General features: G+C 39.0%; 1 protein-coding gene across 3 annotated transcripts in view; it reads left to right on the forward strand.

Annotated features, from left to right (window-relative positions):
* The window catches only part of ECPAS (Ecm29 proteasome adaptor and scaffold), a 60,329-nt gene that overhangs the window by 14,314 nt on the left and 25,766 nt on the right, over positions 1–20,249 (forward strand). For 2 of the 3 annotated variants that reach the window (XM_027652628.1, XM_027652627.1), the window contains exons 5-23: positions 712–864; positions 2,993–3,158; positions 3,667–3,806; positions 4,821–4,902; positions 5,158–5,277; positions 5,454–5,539; positions 5,804–5,882; positions 6,968–7,017; positions 7,568–7,634; positions 7,741–7,863; positions 8,993–9,096; positions 10,153–10,276; positions 12,473–12,553; positions 13,290–13,521; positions 14,060–14,151; positions 15,944–16,078; positions 18,144–18,309; positions 18,742–18,914; positions 19,373–19,474. In XM_027652628.1, coding sequence (XP_027508429.1) covers positions 712–864; positions 2,993–3,158; positions 3,667–3,806; positions 4,821–4,902; positions 5,158–5,277; positions 5,454–5,539; positions 5,804–5,882; positions 6,968–7,017; positions 7,568–7,634; positions 7,741–7,863; positions 8,993–9,096; positions 10,153–10,276; positions 12,473–12,553; positions 13,290–13,521; positions 14,060–14,151; positions 15,944–16,078; positions 18,144–18,309; positions 18,742–18,914; positions 19,373–19,474 — 2,275 coding nt within the window. The remainder of the gene's footprint in view (positions 1–711; positions 865–2,992; positions 3,159–3,666; positions 3,807–4,820; positions 4,903–5,157; positions 5,278–5,453; positions 5,540–5,803; positions 5,883–6,967; positions 7,018–7,567; positions 7,635–7,740; positions 7,864–8,992; positions 9,097–10,152; positions 10,277–12,472; positions 12,554–13,289; positions 13,522–14,059; positions 14,152–15,943; positions 16,079–18,143; positions 18,310–18,741; positions 18,915–19,372; positions 19,475–20,249) is intronic. The other variant, XM_027652629.1, reaches the window with a different exon arrangement.

A 20,249-nucleotide genomic window follows, 5' to 3' on the forward strand; every position in this document is an offset into this window, starting at 1 on the left:
CTTACTTACTTGGTACACAAAGTTGTAATAAATAAAAAAACCCTGAAGTTGGGGGCTGCTGTATATTTACCTCTAGAAAACTGTTAGTAATGGACCTGATTCTTATTTACATTGAAATGAGTTTCCACTGTGTTGGCATTGGAAAATGCCATTAAAATAATATCTTCATTCACTCTGCATTACTGTGATGGTGTAGAAGTATTTTAAAAGTGACCTTATTGAAAAGTCTTGCAGTAAAATCTTGTTTCTGTTCATGAGATCGGTATGAAAATCCAGGAGTGTGGTTCTGCTCTGTCCTAAAAGTGAGTGCATGAGGGAAGAGAAAGTGCATGAGTGTGGAAAATCTGGCTGCTGTATAGTCAATGTATTTGTCTATGTTTCTTGAGGATGAGAAAGTCATAGATTGTATTTTTGGGCATAATTATGGGCTATCAAAAGTTTGGACAAAGGCAGTGACTGTATCTCTCCAGATGTGTGTCTGTGCATGCATGCAGACATATATGTTCTATTTTAAGGGCAAATCCTAACTCATCTTCCATTTTTAAATACATCAGGTGGCAGATAGAGGCCACTGAATATGTTTAACTTTTGTTAACATTTTCTTCTTTGCTATTAAGGACCAGATGTGTTGTAAAAGGTTTCTCTCTTGAATGTTGTGAATAAACAGGTGTGGTTTTTTTAATGGTTGCAGTAAATATAATTGTTTTTCAGCCTAATGCATCTTCTAATACCAACCCTTTTTCACATGAAATACCCTGCTGAACCACTGAAAGCAGCAGCTTCTCCCTTTAATCTTGCTGAAAAACCAAAGACTGTACAGCTGCTTTTGGACTTTATGTTGGATGTTCTTCTTATGCCTTATGGGTGAGTTGATACCATTCTTCTCTAGTATCAATGCGTTCTTTAGATGTGAAACATCACAAACTACACCCTTGGAAACTCATTTAAAATATGCTGTTATTTCCTATCTCAGATGAAGCCAATTACATGTTTCAGTGAGGTAGAAAGTAGGGTGCTAATTTTAGGAATGGGATCACCATTTTCCTTATTTTACAAAATGTCTCTTTTCCACTAAATTAGGTATTCTGCACTAAACCTTTCATGTAGAACTCCTACCAAAATGTGTGCTCATCTTCCTGTAGTTGAATTTTAAGGCTTATACTACTCTAGGGTCATAAGCAAACATAATCTCTGAAAACTTGTGCTTTCCACAGGGGAATCTTTAATAACAAGATTTATCTTTCGTCTATCTTGTGGTGAAAAATGTTTAGACTGTGATGGTGTTGTCTTAGTGTGATTGCTGTTTCTGAAAGCAAGAAGAATGTACAGAGCAACTTAAATTTATTGATCACTGCTTTGTTAGGAACCGTCTAGTGTCTAAAATCAGTTCTTTCTCAAAATCTTCCACTGAATTTTCCACTAATTTTTTTTGCTGTCTTTGTATTGCTGGGAAAGCTTTTGCTTTGAAAGAAAATAGAAATAATTTTAACAGTAGAACATATCTCTTTTTTTTTTTTTTTCTGACACAAAACCATTTCCCATAGGGTTGGTTCCAATAGAATTTTTCTGAGCACCTAACTCTTGCTCACCTGAGTGGATTAACCTAAGGGAATTAGTTTAAAATAGTGAGCATGTGATCTTTCTCCAGGTAGCTTTGCTGGAGCCCATGCACCTATCAGGTGTTTCGGGGGCCACTTCCTTTCTGTTTGAGTGTGTAGAATCTTGCAGCTTGTAATTTAAAATGCTTAGGCTGCTCTTCTGTCCACAGCTTAAACTCTTCAGTTGGCCTAGGTTTATGCTCTTAGCTTCATCCCCCCACTGTTTGGGGCTGTAGCTTCTGCAGATGAAGTCCTTGGGCTTTGCAGTGAGACTTCACTCCCTTCCACACTTTTGTACTCTGGCCAGGCAGGAGTTTTTAAATCATAGAATCATATAAATTGAAAGATACCTCTGAGAAAATACTCAGATGTCAAAAGTAGGGGGTGAAGGTTTAAATTTTCTTTCCAGAAGGTGCTTATAGAGTGTCTTCAGCTAGCCTGTGGCACTGGATATCTGTCTTGAAGTCTTGCTCCCTGATGTGACTGCAGCAGTTTACAACTAATTTGTGCTTGTTAGAACTCGCTCTGTCACTGCCCAGTTGTGAATTAGCCTTGCCATGTAGTAAACCAAGGAGAAAGCTTAACTGTAGGGCTTAAAGCTAACAATCAAGTGTTTAAAGCTTTGACTAATGAGACTTGTAATAATGTTTATCCTTATTGTTGAGACTGTTTATCTCTTTTTGTTGCCGTGTGCTGAATGCAGAACAGTGAATGTCTGGCTGGGGTCAAGTAATTCTTGTTGGTCTCTGCACTACAATTTTGGTGCTTCCAAGGATAGGTGGAGAGGTGGAGTGGCTTTTGTGAAAGGTTGGAGATTTGCACAGGGCAGCTAGACTAGCCAGTTTTCCAAAAGACCAAGACTTGTAAACTTAATCTTTTTATTTTTGCTTTCCTTACATGTCCAGCACTAAGACTGCTATTTTCCAAGACAATATCTCATTTATTTATTTTTTATATGAGGGTTTGTTTCCTGCCACTTGTGTTGCATACGCTTCTTTATTTCCCTTGGTAGGTTTGTGTTTTTTCACATACAAATGTCATTGAAGCTTTTAGCACAAGTTTCTCGAATGTAGTGCTGTATATGTATTTACTTCTAAGACAAGAGAGAGAATTCTTTCTGGTTTGTAACCTCCGAACCTCTTCAGGAAATGCCAGTGAACCCTTTCCTAACTGAGGTTTGTTTTCAGTTACAGTGAAATCGTTTATGGCTCTTGCAGAATATGTTGGGATAACTGGTAGCAGAGTCTCAAATTCTGTTGTATATTAGAGTCATGGGATTAAAGAAAAATATATGAAGTTGGACAGGTTATGTGTATTCCTTCATTCCAGTGTCTAATTCAGCTGATAATGTGCATTGTAAAGCCTCTAATGAAAGTCTTTTCCCACCTGCTTAGGTTTGTATTGAATGAATCTCAAAGACAAAATGTGCCCTCCACCCAGGGCTCTTCACTGAGTAGCGCAGGAGGTTCTGGAATCCCTCAACCACCTCCAGGGATGAGCTTTTATGCAGCCAAAAGGGTAATTGGAGATAGCCCATGGACACCAGAGCTGCTAGAACAGGTACTCAGAGGTGTGGGACTGGTCCTTGAGTAACTAGGGGTGGGCACAGATAGAGGAATGGAGGGCCAGAGGGAAATATGTAACTAAATTGGACAGATCTTTAGTTGCCCTGAGGGAATTTATTGAGGGACTTTGCATGATGCCTTAAGGAATTCTGGAGTGGTGAGATAGGAGGAAGGTGGCAGCAGTTCTCAGAACTGATAAGGAAGAAGCTGTGGCTGCAGTCTGCTCTTGTGTTTTCCTCCTAAAGGTTGCAACAGTGTCTTCTGTTTATGAGACCTTTCTGGCAGCAGAGTAACAGCGTATCCCTAATGGTCATGCTGATACTTTGCTGCAGGTGACTGCTTTGACAGGGGGCGAGAGGATTGCTCAGCTGAAAGGATGGAGAACATGTGAACTTATTCTTAGCAAGCAGAAGCCACGATTTCAGACATCTGAACTGCTGTTACCGTAACATCCAATTTTTTTGCCAGTAATACTGTCTTTACTTTCCCTTGGTGTTGAACAGTGTAAGCTGGGGATAGTGAAGTTCATTGAAGCTGAGCAAGTGCCCGAACTTGAAGCTGTTATACACCTGGTAGTAGCCTCCAGTGATACAAGACACAGTGTTGCCACTGCAGCAGACCTTGAACTAAAGAGCAAACAAAGGTATGGTCTGGATGTTTGGAAAAGACAGTACGTTAGTGTCTTAAGCTAGCTGCAGTGAATGTAATGCTCCAGAGAGGCTGTGTTCTGAAAGGAGGAAAGCTGCAGTCCCCTGTGTACCTGTGAAGCTGCAACGTATTCACACCAGGCTGGGAATGGTGTTGCTCACCACATGGAAATATCACTTGGCTTTGGAACTGACAGCTTTGATTGTGTAGTTTTGATCTTTTTTTATATTGCTTTTGAGCCATTTTCTTACCAAATGGTAGAGAATATCATTAGTTTTCACTTTATCCTCTGTGAATTATCAGTGGTCAATAAGGCCCTAGTAAATGGTCCCCAGAAAGGTATATTTTCATTTAATTTATTAAGAGAATAAAGAGAATAATTGTGAAATTACTCATAGTCTAGGAAGTTTGACAGCTACTGTTCTCTGCATTAGTAAAACTTTGGCTTGGCTGCAGTTCACCTTTCATCATCTAAAGACAATACTTCTGTCTTTAACTCATCATGAGGCCAGAGTAATGGCTATTGGTACTATTGGCTGAGACATTGATTGTGGGAGGTTTGCTGGCTCATGACAGGCCTGTCTTTGAAATGTGTAGGTGGCTTCTGTAGGACTGTTTAACTTGAAGTCAGACAAGTGTGGACGAAATGCATGTTAATATGTGATGTTAAGTTTGTTTTATAAGAAATATATGCTAGTTCACGGATTAGCATTCTATGTTCTATGTTGGTATATTACTGTGGTCTGTATATCTTATTTCAGTGGGAGAGAAGGGAACACATAGGTTTCTCACAAATTATTTGATAATATGTTGTCAGAAATTGTAAGTGTAATCACTTCATGTTCTTTATATATGTGTGGGAAGAGTGGTTACAAGTCAAACTAGTTCTGTTTAAACTTTGGGAGGAATGTGAATATGATGCAAAATGCTGTAAACCACATATATTTTGAGAAGCAATCAGAGGTCAGAATCATAACATGTTGCTGTTCAATGTGGTTTTTTTCTTCAGTTTAATTGACTGGAACAATCCTGCTATCATCAACAAAATGTATAAAGTGTATCTTGGGGATATACCACTGAAAACCAAGGAGGTAAGATTTGCCTTCAGTTGCATATCTTCTTAATTTCTGAAGAAGTAATTTTAGTTGCTTATTTTATTTGAAGAAGAGATAAATTTATTTCTTAAATCTATCACTTCCTTTGATCTCTGCTTTCACTGAACATTTGTGCTATTGAATAATTTTTTTCTGTGTCCCAGTGTGTTCTGATTTGCAGTAGAAAGTAATTAAGCTAACTTAAAAGTACTGCTGTCCAAAGATGCACTATTTCATCTCTGTTTCTGACAGGGATCTGTTCTGAAACCAGAAATGAAACGAGAATCAGTCAGTACCCGTGTTAAATTAAAGATAGTTCCTCATCTACTGCGATCCAGGCAAGCTGCAGAAATGTTCCCAGCTAACATTCAGGTATGCTTAAGTTCCAGATAAGGTTTTCCTTATGACCTTGATAATACAGTTCCTCCAGTATGTAGAGGAGGGAAGCATTGTTTCTGATGACGGTGTGTAGAGAAGAGGGGGAATTGGAAAACCTTTGAAAGTGAAACCAGATACTTACTGATCTATTCCTTCTTCGTTTTGGTCAGGTGGTTTATGATGGACTCTTTGGTGCAAACACGAATGCAAAACTGAGAAGTCTGTCGCTGCAGTTTGTGCATCATATTTGTATCATGTAAGTAGTTCAGAGAGCACAATGTTTTTCAGTTATTTGCTTAGAAACCACTCTGTTCAATAAATATGTAACTGAACTAAGAAGTACTAAAACTCATAGGAAGTAAGGAGTTTTTTACTTAATCCTGATAGTTCTGTGTCAGTCCTTGCATGCAGTAAGGTGTAATTTATCAACTTTTTTCAGTTGAGAAGAAGTAACACTAGAGAAAATACTTTTAAGGGATGCAAAAGATAATATTTTGTTTGTTGGTGTCTCTAATTGCAGTTGTCCAGAGAGTAAAATAAAGCCGTTAGGCCCAATGCTTTTAAATGGACTTACAAAGCTGATCAATGAATACAAAGAGGTAAGATGAAAGGTTCTTTACTATAGTTATTCAGACGAATGCAAACAGAAGACAAATACCTTTATGATGGAAACCGATGAATCTTTTTGTGCTGGTTGCCTGAGATAGCTGTGAAAGGATACCTTTCAAAAAATTTTCTTGGAAGAGAAGCAAATATTTTAAAAGGCTATATAGGAAAATTATTTGTTCAACACCTACAGATAGGTGCTTGGGCACCATTTGCAGAGTCACAGGAAATAATAGTGTTGAGACTCTAAAGAGTGAGGCCAGAGTAGCATCTAACTGCTGTTACTCTGGAGCACACAGGGACTTCACCTCTGGGTGTCTATCCTGTTGTGATAAACAGCTGTATAGGCCTACTTGGAATGCTTTCCATCCTATCTGTCCAGAGATGGTATTGTGATGAGAAGGGTGTTAACAAACAGAACTGCAAATGCCAGTCTGGCCTGATGAGGTGCTTCCAGTGCAATTTCAGAAGGCAAATTGCACATGATACTGCTACATGTACCTTACAAAAGGCTGATGTTGCAGATAACCCTTTCTGCAGCTTTGAACCTCTTGCTGCTTCATTTGAGCTGTTAAATGTGACTTTCTGGCCTGAGTTGGTGCTTGAATGCATGGGCCTCCCCTGTCATTGGGAAAGGCATGAAAAGGGAGTGTTCATGGTATAGTAAGCTCATATATAAATGTGCTGCAGGATCCATTGTGCAAACAGCTTCTTTTGTTTACAGCTGCTGTTTAGGTCTAGTGGAAAGTTTCTGTTGCTCTGCTACTGTTTCTTATACTCACTGAATCTTCTTATCTGTTGCTCTTGAAATAAAATGTGATTAGCTGAGACCAGAAGGGGCATTTACATTTTGCCTCTATTTGCAATTGTTCTGTTTCTTGGAGAGAAGTGTGCTCCCTCTGTTCCTATATAATGCTTTTATTCTTGGATAGGAATGTTTTGTTTCAGGATTGGTTTTCCATGAAAGCCTGTTTAAGCACTTTGTAGACAGGCTTTAAAGTTAATGTTTAATTATAAAAAATACACTGTCATGTATTTCTGGTTTTGCTGAATTTTATTTATTGTTTTATCATTCAAGGATTCAAAACTGCTGTCAATGGCATATTCAGCGGTTGGAAAGCTCTCCAGGTAACTGAAGCACCATTTAAGCAATGGTACATTGAATGATTTTTCCAGAGTAATCAGTTAATTTATCAGTAGCAAGCTTTATGCCACCTGCCAATTTTGCAGCTGAGTGCATGGTGCAGAGAAAAGCATTCTTCTTGTGACATCTCCAGAGATGTAAAAAGAAATATGTTCTAGTTGATAGTTTCTCTGCCAGTGATTAATGGCAGCTCATTAATTATGAACACAATTTAAGGAATAGTTTCACTTTCAGGATTGCCAGAAACATAAATTTAAGAAATATACAGTGAAGACTAGAGGGCGTGAAGCTAGACAAGTGCCATGTTCAGTCATGTGCTGGTGATCTAAGTGATTGTCTGTAGAATGTTTCACTTTCCAAACTGTGTTAAGGGAGGGCGAGTGTGCTGCTTTATGGTGGATATGGCTAAGATAAGGCAAACTTTCTGTGCTGACTCTGACAATTACAGTATGGGATGAGGGGAAGACCAATGAAATGTGAAGGATTTCAACTGAAAGAACCAAAAGCTTCATGAATTAAAATGTCTTGTTTCAGCCGAATGCCTCAACTGTTTACCAAGGATATAGCACTGGTACAACAGTTTTTTGAAGCTTTATGCAAGGTGGGTACTGGTGGGGCTTTGGGGAATCATTGGTGTTTTTTGCTAGTTTTGCTTAATTCTTGACACCACACTCTGTAAAGTGAAAACTCTTGGTTTTATACTGCAGGAAGATGCTGATACTAGGCTTGCCATTCAGGAGGCGTTGTCTATGATGGTTGGAGCATACAGTAACTTGGAAGGAGCCCAGCGTACCCTAATGGAAGCTCTTGTAGCTTCTTATTTAATAAAGGTATTTTCAGTGGAGTCAAAATTACATACCTTAAAAAAAAAACAAATCACTATTAATTGTTTTCCTGTTTCCTGGCATTTCTGTTAGATACTTTTGGAATAAGTGTCCCTTTTCTTACTGAGTGTACTGGCCTGTCTGGGAGAAGGGGTGAGGAAGAGTTTGTCTAAAAAAAATATTTTTAATATGGCTCAGTGTCTGCACGGAAAGTGACAGTGCAGTTCTCTGTTTGTGTTCTGTTTAGCAAACAAACAAATCCATTGCAATTTCACTGTATGTTTCTTGTCTCCTCGTAAGGAAACTCTGAGAAGTAGGTGCTTCAAGGACAGTGCTTTTGAAATGCTTTGAGACAGCAGGAGTTTGGTAGAAGGGATCATTCACTGCTAAGTGGGGTTTCAGTGGGCTATGTGATTTCTGACACAAGGCTCCTGGGAACTTACCCAAGAATTCAGCCTTAACACACTAGTTTAGGCTAAACCACACTTGACTGACTCTCTTACTTTACTGAGTACCTTCTTCATGTTCAGAATACGCCAGAGGTCTGAATTTTCAGAAAGAGTGCTTTTTGTATACTCCATGTTTGTATGGGTACTCAGGCTGACTGGAAGTATATGTATTTCTAGTGTAAGAGACTATTTTCTTGCTGTTGACTCTTGACTCTTTTGCTCAAAGGATCTAGGTCTCCAGGTTATACCTTTTTGAGACTCTCATGTCTTGTAGACAGAATGACCACCCTAGGCTCATGTTTCTCTTCCGCCTCTGGCTGTGCTGCTCTGAAGCATAGCTTTTTTTTCTGTGCATAGATGATGTATGTTATATTAATTTCAAAATTGCCTGGATGGAACAGTTCAGTTGTCCAAGAATGAGTGATAACCTTGATTTACAATTCCCCAAAATGTGCCTGTATTTAATTAAACATTTAATTCCCCACTTGTGTGTATATGAGAAGCTTTTCCCCATCTCCTGCCATATGAAGAGTTAGCGTGAACAGTGTCTCAAAATGTCTAAAGTCTTTGAGTCATGTTGGTATCAGAGGACAAAACAGTCTACTGATGATATAAAAGTGGTGAGTGCAAGTAATTAGTGCTGTCATTTAAAACTCAGCCATATGTTTGTGTCTTTTCCCTTTAAGCCTGAAGTTCAAGTACGTCAAGTGGCTGTGAAATTCGCTAGCACAGTGTTCCCTCCAGATCATATCCCTTCCAGATACTTGCTCCTGTTAGCCGCAGGAGACCCGTAAGTTATTTTCCTCTCTAAGTTATTTTCATATGTATATATTTATGCACGCACACATATATATTTACATCCAGTATATATTTGGATTAAATAAGAATGCCTGTATATACGTATGTATGTAAGTCTGCACATTAATAACTCACAGAAGATCAAATATGATAATTCAGAAATTAACGTTTGCATAGGGACATTATTGGCGGTTCTGTGGAGAACTGTTACTGTACTCTGTGACACTTTTTACTTTGGACTGTTTTTCTTGTTTCAGATGAATTGCTGTCACTAAAGCACTTCATGTTAATGATCAGTTGCAATTACAAAGTAGAAATGTGTTAACTGAAATCAGTCTCACAGTGGCTAGGAATTCTTTTTTTTCCTGGCAAATTTTATCAGTCTATTTTTAGCTGGTATTTGTAAAGAGTCAAGAGCATGCACTTGTGAGAGTTGCTGCACTCTTCTGAGGTGTAGGTGACTTGTTAAATTACACTAATCATTTCATTTGCAGTCTTCTGTTGCAGAACAGAAGTGGGGGGGATTTTTCGTACTTAACTTTGATTGCTCAATTTTTGATGTAAGTAGCTATTATGTAACTAAGGAAAGCTAAACAGATCAATTGCAACAGCTCTAGCACTGCTGTGTCAGCACTGTTTCAGAAATAGTTATATGCTGTTAAGGAGATAATGATAAACCTGATAGGTGCTGGCTGAAGCTTGACTATAGGAAGTGACAGGGAGGAGTAGCAGATAGGAAAAGAAAGATGTGGGAACCAGGAACTGCTGATGAACACTAGAAGGATGTAAGAGCAGCAGAAGTGAGCTCATACAGATGGTTTTGCAGAGAGCACTCATTACTATCCTTTTTTTCTTTCCCCTCTCTAAAGTAAACAAGTCATTAAAAGTTCTAATGCAAGATTTTTTTCTCCCTTCCTTTCAAAAAAAACCCTCACATCTCATTTAAAAACTGTTCTCTCTCCCCCAGCTTCCCATCATACCTTACTGATCATTACAGGCCATTTGTTCCATGCAAATAATGTCTGTTGTTTATCTTTTCTTCTGAAAGACGGGAGGAGGTACATGGAGAAGCCCAACGGGTACTGAGAACATTTTCTGGAAAAAATGAGAAGGAGAGTTCTGGGAAGCAGCTGCCTTCCTTCCCTGAAATGGTCCTTTACATTCAAGAGAAGGTATGATGCTTCTGTCCCAATAAATGACAAATACGTCCCTGATGCTCAGGCATGTGGTCTTCCCTTCCCTGTGTCTGTCTCCCTCACCCTCCCCAAGGAATAAACTCGGTGAAAATCACAGAGAGGACTACACATAGTAGTGCACTGCCAAGATTAACACTCATTAGTTTCTGCTGGGAACGATTGCAAGAGATCCAAGTGTTAAGTAATGAGGCAGATCCTTGTAACAATTTGTTTCAATTTGTGCAAATGATGTGTGGAACGGGCAATCTAGTATTCAAGGCTGATAATCCAGCATTTTTCTCAAGTAGGGCTTGCTCACAAATGTGTTGTGAAGGCACAAGAGGACCACTCTCTTTTTGGCCCAATGAGAAATAATGTGCATAAAACAGAAAAAAGATTCTGTGCTATAAAGGAGATACTGGAATAAGTGAAAAAGTCCAATTTGTTGACCTAAAGGCTTAATTTTTCATCTTTGCTGCGATTTATGGGCATAATGGCCACATAACTAGCCTTTCATGAGTTTAGTGGAATGATATGCCAAAAACTGTGCCACTCAGTTTACCCTCACTGTTTGCACTGAGAGCGAGAAGTGTTAAAATATAGTCTGTGTTACACACTTCCTTGTAGTGTCTGTAGTAGGCTTATAAACTCTAAATATGTGGAGAGTCACTGGCAATATTTTTCTTCCTGTTATCATCTACTTTTTAAAGAAATTTCAGAAGTTTGTAATGTTGGAGCATGTCTGGTTTTGTAAGAGATCTGCAGTAGCAGAACCCTTAAACCTGACAAATTTCTTGTGAAATGTTGTATTCTCTAATGGTGGTGTACTCTGTTGGTGTACTCTGCTACTATATGAAGCATTTGAAGTTTCACGAGAACTTCTTTTTTGTCTAGAATGCTTGTTATTTAAATATGTATTTAAATGTTAAGAAACCAGGATTGAGTTTTAGTGTGTGTCCCTTTGTAGGTAATTTTAAAATTTTTCTTAACACCTGTCATATCGCTAAATAATTATGGATCAGTGTAGTTTAATCACTGCTGAGAAAAACAAGATGCCCTCACTCATGAGGAAACTTAAAAAAGAATTTTTGAGCACTTTTCAGATCTCCCTTATATTCCTGAAGGTGAATTTCAAAATCCCAGAGGTGCATTAATTTGGTTAGTTATCTCTAAATGTGAACTTTCACACATCATCAATATTCTGTGGGTGTTAAGAGATGTCTGAGATGTCTGTATGCATTGCTTGGCACAGCCAGCTGAGTTGCAAAATGGCTTTCCTGCATGAATTAGCATGATCCTTCTCTCCCCCTGCAAGAAAGTATTTGTGAAAGAGTGGGACCCAATCTGCTGGGTGTGAATGGGAACCCATTCTTCAAGGGAATCACCTTCTGTTCACTAATTCAGGTTTTCTTTAATGATTCTGGGTGTCACTGAGATTACCATCCAGCAAAATATCTCAGCATGTTAAGAGAAGTGAGAGTCTGTTGACATCTGCAACTGTTTTGTGTGTTCATTCAGGTGCAAGGCTGCCTAGCTGAATCGAACCTGGCACTGATGTGCATGCTGCCTATTTAATATATACATGCTTTTTGCAACATTTGCAGTGGGTTTCACTGGAAGCCTCCTGTTCAGATGTTTTTCTTATGTAATATTCCTACTTGTCATAGCTAACATTTCCATGGAAAGAAGTTACGCGCTTGCTGCAACAGCCTTCCACCTGCAGGGTCTGAGAAACTCCCTGGGTTTGGCTGGTGCAGCACAGGGCACCCACCTCACTCTACTGGGGAAGTCTGGCTGCAGCCTCTCCAGGCAGAGCTACCATCTCAAAGCTTCCTGGCTACCTGTCAGTGGGGCACCTCAGAGTTTGAAAGTTTGAGGTATTTTGTTTTTGAATTCTAAAGCACTTCTTTTTTTCCCTGAAGGGAAGAAAGAGCATTTTACTCTTTCAGCTTTCCCTTCCATTCCCTCTCATCAATTCAGAGTTTCCACTTTCTAGGTTGATAGTAAGGTAGATCAACCTGAACCATGCCATTTCCAAGTGCACTGTGCCCTTCTTGTTACAGAGCTGTTGTGCATTTTTAGTTGCTAAGTGAAGGATTAACACAGTCAAATCAGCAAAATTTCATTGACCTTTCCAACATCTCTGCTGTTAGGGGTCTGAATGTTCCACTCTTAATTTGCTCTGTTGTTCAGGCCTCTCACCGAATGAAAACACCTGCTAAATATATGACTGGAACTGCAGCGTTGCCTTTTAATCCTGCCACATTTGGAGAGGTAATTGTCTGAATTTACTTCCTTAGATATGTGTACTGTTATTCATTTAGATGATACTGCAAGAAGCTGACAGCTGTGATAAGTCACCTACATTTTAAAATTCTTTTAAACAGATGTTGGGATTAACTCTCCATCCTTAGTCCTTAAATGGCAGTCTGAACAGGATTTTCACGGGGGATTGGGAGGAATGTTCCTGAGAGGGTTACTCCACTGCTTTCTGCAGCATACCTAATGTAGGAGCTTGTCAGAAAGAGAAACTGAAAGTTCTGTGCAAAACTCCTAATATGCTCCTTGAGGCTGTTCTTTTCATAACAGATTCCCAGGCTTCAGAGACCTGTAGACACAAAGTCAGATGGGAAGCAAGATCTGTATTACCGATGTGTTGTCTTGCATTTGCCAAATTGCTGTAGGGTACAGGCTGAACTGCTTGCAAGGAGGTTGCATCAGCTGATGATAAACCAAAACTCTGCATATGATTTAATCTGTAGAGAGTGATGCAGGCACTGTAGGGATGTCTACTTACAGAGGTGTATCGCAGAAACTGGTCCTGAGATTTGTTACACTTTATATTTGTTCTTGCATCTGTACTGACTCTTCTGTCTAGATTTGGTTAAAGAAGAAACGATCTAGTTTTGGTTACATTAAAAATAGCATATTCCCTGCTCTTTTTTTCTCCTCCCCAGTTTTTCAAGTGCTCATGCACTCAGTATCCTGTGTTTTTATCTTCTCTACTTAGATAGTGCTGTATCTGCGGATGTGTCTTGCTCACAGTGCTGGTGTGGTGCCAACCTCACAGAGCTTGGCAGATATGCAAGATCATGCTCCAGCCATTGGACGTTACATAAGAAACCTTATGTCTGGCAACCACATATCTTTCTCTTCCTCCTCATCCTCTTCAAAAAGTGCAGAAACCAACCCTGTACATATATATATTGGCCTTCTTCAGCAGCTCTTAGCTGGTGTTGGCGGTAAGAAGCTGTGTGCAGCAGCATCCTGAAGAAAAAAATGTCTTTTCTTACTAGAAATGAGTTGCGTAGTGCTTTGAACTTGGCTACAGCTGTCACAGAGTTGCAACGTAGACTATATACTCTTTACTTTAAGCTTGTTTTTTCTATGCTGTTATATAGGTGGGAGAAAACAGTGCAGTAAAATTGCGGCATCATTTGACATAATAATGTAAAATTGTGAAACCATTTTCTGTAACAGCTTCCTTACCAGTGAATGCTTTGTCTTCCTCACTCTGATAATAGCCTATCTGCCACAAGTGTAGTCTAAAACACTTGAATGAGTTTAGAACAAATTGCTACCAGAGCATTTGCTTTTATTAGCTTCCCTAATATTTCTGAGAAATACTGTACCCTATTATTCTGTATTGTTTGTTATCCCTAGTGAATTGCAGATGAATGCTTTGAAATGCCTGATACTTAACCTCATTTTATCACTGATTGTTAGGTTCATGTAAATACTGGAGTTGTTTAATAACATGATTCTTTAATTACTCTTTAGGTTTACCAGTCATGTATTGTCTTCTAGAAGTTGTTTCAGTGTATCCAGAAAAACTAGCCACCAGATTTGTAGACAAAATGGATTGGATAAAGGTATACTGAAACCCCTTTTTTTTTCTTTTGTTTTACTTGGATGGGATTTGGCATTAGCAAAATCTGGTGTATTTCTAATAGTGAAACAGAGTATTATTTTCAAGTATGCACTTAATTTGAAGTCTGGTATTTATACTTACAGGCACACCTCATGAGATGTTATGTGTACCAGGAGGGGGGAAATTATTTTTTAGTTCTTTGGTGTTACTGATTTTGTTAATTGACCTTGTTTGTTGACCTACAGCTGGGTAATCTGTGTTATCAGTCCTGTTGGTAATGTCAACCAGTTTTTTCTTGACAAAAGAAAACTGAAAACAAAATCTGCACATTTTTGAAGAAATTGTTTAACAATGGAAATGCTTTGGTGGAAAGATGTGAGTGGCTTCTCAGAAAATGAGATTATTTAGATCGCTAAATGTTTTAGAGGCCTTTCTTTGGACTTTTTTTTATTTATTAGCCTCAAGCAAAACAAATAAAAAAAAAAAATAAACTGGAGCCTGCTTGAGAATAAGGCAAAGAGAATTCTGCTTTCCCTAGATTCTTTTTGCAGACAACTTTGTGCTTTTTCATGAATTTACTTCAAGCATTCAGGGTTTTTGAAGCTTTTACAGGTTGCCTTTCCTTTCACTGGGGTAATCTGGCAGAAACAAATACTTAAAGGTTGAAAAAATAGAATGTGTTCAAATAGGGTTTTTTTGTGATGATATCTGTGCTGCATTGCACTCACTGTATGTGGTTTATCACGCCTCATTTACATGCAGGTATGAACTGCAGAGGAGAGTACTTAAAAACATTCTCCTTTTCAGTATTCTTCATCATTTTTAGAAAAGCCTTCTTTTTTCTTTGGCCTGTTGTCCATTTGCAAAATTAAGCTTCTAGGGGTGGTTACTGATAATACCTAGTTTCAGAAATACTGTTGTAAATCATCCTTTGTGTGTTTTTTGTCTTGCCAAGGGAAAGGAACAGGTTCAGGAGTTTGTTAGAAATCAGCTGTGTGATCTCATGCAAACTTGGAGATGAAGTTAGTGTTACATTTCATGAGCCTGACAGAGGTCATTTCTTCTTTGCTTGCTTGGCTAATTTTACTTCCTTTGTGGTGGCCCAAGCCATTCAAAGATTTGGGTATGAGTTTTTCATGGGAGTCTGTTGCGTTATGCATTGCATTACTGGCAGAGATAAGATTATCGTAACAAATGACCCAAGGCTTCCGAAAGTCAACTTTTTAACAATTTACTTAGATAATACAAGATCTCTGCTCCAAAGTGGATAATTTTGCATTGAGAACTGTGACTTCCTGGACACTTTCTTTTTTTTTGCTGCAGTTGGATTTAAATGATTTAACCCTCTTGGGTCTTTTTTCCCCCTTTGATTAATAAAAAGGGTTTGGAAGCCTCTGGTAGCTTTGGGGAAATAGTGGGTTTCAGATGTGCGTTTTTTTAGCTTAGTATGGATGCAAAACGTGAGAGCTCTAAGCTGAGGACAAAGTTTGGCCAGGAATTCGGCCAGGAATTCGATCAACGTATTTTGACACAGACCTGATGGGTGACCCTCTTGTGGCTGGTGCCATCTTTCTCCAAAAAGCTGAGTGTGTAATGAATACTTTGCTGAATTGAGGGCTTTGTTTCTTACAAATTGATAATGCTGTTGGTTTAAAGAGTGGTTTCTGAGTTAAGATGTACTTACGTAGCTGCACGACAGTTGTCTCTGTATATTGAATCTTTCTATGAACAGACTGTATAAGAAGCTACTTCCGTATTTCATGCTTTGATTTTGTTTTTTTAAACTCCTACAGAGCCTGATGAACACTAACAAAGAAGAAATGCGCGAGCTTGCAGCCCTGTTTTATTCTGTAGTGCTGTCTACCATGTCTGGAGATGAGCTTAGGGCAACCTTGGAGCAGCTGATCAAGATGACGAAAGACAACCATGTAACTACCTTCCTTTGTCTGCTTCTTGTTTTTATTCATGTCATGTAACTGATAGGATATTTGAATCTCACAGTGTGTCCAGGATGTATTAACCTTAATCTGGGTGTAAAATTAAGTAGCTGGCTTCCAACTGGATGGTGAGAAGGGATTTTTGTTGTAGGTGAGTGGAACAGGTCTTTAAATAAGTTAATCCCTGAAACTGTTGTTAAGATCAGTAGGAGGGTTTCCTGGAGGCACGTCCCAGGCAAAGTGCCGTCATACATTTTACCATTTTTAGTCAGCTAAATAGCCACATCCCATTGAGTGGTAATGGATCACAGTACCTTCTTCAAACAGTTTACCAATTCCTTATTCTTGAGCATCTATAGGTACCCACAGAACCTAGAAAATGTTTAACTTGTTAAATATTTAACTCTTCTCCTCCTGAGCCATAGCCCCTTCCTGGGTCCTCATCACCTCAGGGTGTTGTGCTGGGTGAGGGTTGTGGCTTCTTCCCTCCCACTCCACATGGACTGCTCAGCAGCCCTCCACAGCTGTATCTCTACATGGTGGGTTTGCCTACCTTCCTTCCTCCAGCTGCTCCTTCCCCCTTCCATTATCCTTATCTCTGCATTTTGACACTACAAGCATGGAAAAGGAGTTTTGTAAACCAGTTGGACAGGTTTCTGTGCTGGTGTCTTGAATCATGAAAGGGAAGGAAAGGAGTACCATTTCCAGGTTATATTTCTCCAAAATGTTTTTGTATCAGTCTCTCTGAAGGACTTAATGGGCCACCATTTTACATTGCAGGTGACAGACTCAAATGCTGACAAGAAGTGCTTATCACTTTGTCACAGTAAACAAACATGATTTATTTTGAATCTCTGAAAGCTATACCTGTGAACCAAAGCCATGCCATTGCTCAGTTTAATGTAGGGTATAGCTCCTGCAGTTACAAAGCCAGCACAGATAAGTCCCAGTCCCCCATGACTGCTTTTTGCCCCGGTCACCCAGGAAACTGTGGTTGAAGTTTCATAGAACAGTGATGTGAACTGTGAAAGGCAAAAGATAGCAGGATTTTCCCATGCCTTTTTGAATCTGAGTCAGTTAGAACTCTTATTTGCTGCGAATATACAAAACCAGTTGAATCAGTACAGCTAATGGTGGTGGTAATTCAATGTGAATGGATAGCTGAAGTGTAGACCCATCTTCTGCTGGCTTTGCTGTAGTGAGACCGCATCAGGGAACAGTCCCTGGTGGCCAAACAAGGTTGAAGATCCCATTCTGGCATCACAGTTGCATTGGTGCAACTTTTTGTAGGGTTGTGATACAAAACAGAGGTGTGAACTAATTGAAGTTTAAGCCCCTGCTCCCATCCCTTTTTTCCCCCCCCCCAGTTAAGGTAGCACTTGTCTCCCAGCCTTGTTTCTGCACAAAATCCTTTCAATAGAATTCACCTGTAGAAATGAGCATTATCATTAGATAGTCTCAGCACTGAATCAGCATTGGAGAAAGTGACTTTCTTGACATTAAATTGTAATAGTTAAGTTTCACCATTTGTGGCCTACCAAACTGTGTTAGAGGCATTGTCTTCAGTAAAGGTCAGCTGTGTTCTCATTCTTAGCAATGCAAATCTAGAGCAATTCCCTTTTTCTGCTTTTTACCAGAGTACATTTTGTCCCCTCAGTCTGAGTATGTCCAATTTTTAAGTAGAGACACTGTAGTATTATCTTAGTTTACCTTTGTAATTCTGTACTTTGAAGTCAGATGAGATCGATGATTTTTTTTTTTTTTTTTTGACCTGACTACAAAAGGGTAGTTTTAGGAATGTGAATGCTGGTGATAGATTCTTAGTCTGTCCTCCTAAACCTCTTATAAGTTTTGTTATTTTGTCTTAAAGGACTCCACTCATAAGAGAGTACTAGCAACATCAAACTGTCTGTTGTTGCCTTATGTGTTAGAACTCTGCATTCTTCAGAGTGTCTTCTGATCTGGCTTGTCCATATGTGTTTTTAAATCAGTGCTTTGTGCAAAGTGTTACTTACTTTGAAAATGAGATTTTTTTGCACTGTTGGTGTTGTCGTAGTGCCCGGAGGTCCAACATGGATCCTTGTTGGCTTTGGGATTTACAGTAGGAAGGTACTTGGCCAAAGGGAAAATCAGAACAATGGAGCTGCATGACATAGAACAACCAAACACTGCAGTCATGCCGGAACAAGAACAACTTATAAAGTCAACAACAGAGACAATAGGTAACTTCTTGCCTAAGACTTTGCTGCATGTAACAGTTGTTTTTTCAATTTATTCGAGGCTGAGAATTTTTCTGATTTTTCTGCTATTTTCTGAGATACTCAGCCCATAGATAGTATAATCTTGAGTTCAATTTTTGTGATAGAAATTACAACATGTAACAAGTAATCTGGTTAGATGTATGGACATAAGCCTTTTCAACAAAACCTAGGTGGACTCTAACTCAGAGACCAACAAAGCACAATTAGGAGCAGTGCCACTGCTTCAATTCTTCTCAATATCTCCTTTCACTTTGATTTTGTTCTAGCATAACACTTCCTACCAGCTCTAGAGGAGATAAATGCTTTGCTTCTTGCATAGGTACAATACAAGTGCCTGCCTGCTGATAAATAATAGTATAAATTTGAGTTGTTCTGTTTTGCTTTTTCCTGTAGGTTCTTTTCTGGACAGCACCTCTCCCTTCCTCGTGGTGGCTGCTTGTACGGCTCTTGGGGAGATTGGCAGGAATGGCCCCCTGCCAATTCCCGATGAAGGAACAGGATTTACAAAGCTACAACTTGTTGAAAGTTTATTGGCCCGGATCCCTTCTAGCAAGGAAACAAATAAGGCAAGATTTTTTCATGGTGTTATGATCCATTTTTGAATGTTTTTGAATGTTTCATCCCCAGGTGTATGTGTTCCCTGCCAAACTCAACTTTATTTAAGGGATTTAGGTTTGTTGTTGGCTTTAGTGAGTCAAAGTTAGGCTAAAGGTTCTTGCAATATTGTCTAGCAGTTGATCACTTGTGCTTTCTGTAGTCATAAATAAGGCTTAAGGGATGAAAATATGAATCCTCATAATTTTAATTCAAGAAAAATGGGAGTTCCTTCTTGTAAATAATCCTCAGAGGCCTGTGTTTTGGAAGAGAGGTGTACTGATTGATCTAATAAACCACTAGCACGTGTGACTTCTGGTACCTTAAGCGGAACTTCTATAAGGGTGAAAAATAGTGGGTTTAAAATGTATCTCCTGGATTTACAGGAGGGTTGTGTGATGGTGTTGTGTTTTTTTTGTTTGTATTTAAGATGAAGGAACGAGCAATACAAACATTAGGTTACTTCCCAGTGGGAGATGAAGATTTTCCTCACCAGAAGCTCCTGTTGCAGGGTTTAATGGATTCTGTGGAGGTGAGACACTATCAATGCATTATCCTTTATACTACAGTATTTCCATTTGGATGCTGTTTATATACTCTAGAGCCAGATTTACAAGGGAAGTTGTCTTTTTGTAATAGTGCCTCTGGATTTTTTAATTCTGCCTTGAAATAGAGAGCAGACTTTGGGCAGCTAAAATGTTTTATGCTACAGTGTTTTACACACAGATTAAAAACTTGGCATTCAAGGTCTCTGCCACAGTCTGAGAAAAATGCACATTCCCCTTCAAGAGGATTATGGATTTTTTTTCACACACTGTATATGTAAAATCTTAAGATCTGATAGTAATGAAACCATAAGTCTGTATTTTGGTCTTCGAAAGTACCCTAAAAGTAGGTAATGTAAGTACACCTCTTTTGTCTGAACTAATACTACTCACTTGAATTAGAAGCTTTGTTTGTAGGAGTATATGTACCTGTTCTCCATCTTAATACATTGTTGTAGTGCACAGTACTTCAGAGCTGTTATACATATTGCAATATGCCAAATAGCAAAATTAAATAATCAAGGAGTTTTTTTAGTGTTCTTCACTTACAGCTTGTTTTACCTTTCTTCCCTGCTCATGCTGACATAGGATTCTGCATTGTAGAAGCAACTGTTGAGTACAGACAGGCATATTTTGCTGAGTCCTCCAATCTGATGTGATCAAACAAGCAAGAATCACAGAATGGTTTGAGTTGGAAGGGACCTTAGAGATCATCTAGTTCAAACCCACTTGCCATAGGCAGGGACACCTCTCACTAGACCA

Source organism: Corapipo altera, unplaced genomic scaffold (genome assembly GCF_003945725.1).
Source record: "Corapipo altera isolate COAL_440 unplaced genomic scaffold, ASM394572v1 61286, whole genome shotgun sequence".
NCBI lineage: Eukaryota > Metazoa > Chordata > Aves > Passeriformes > Pipridae > Corapipo > Corapipo altera.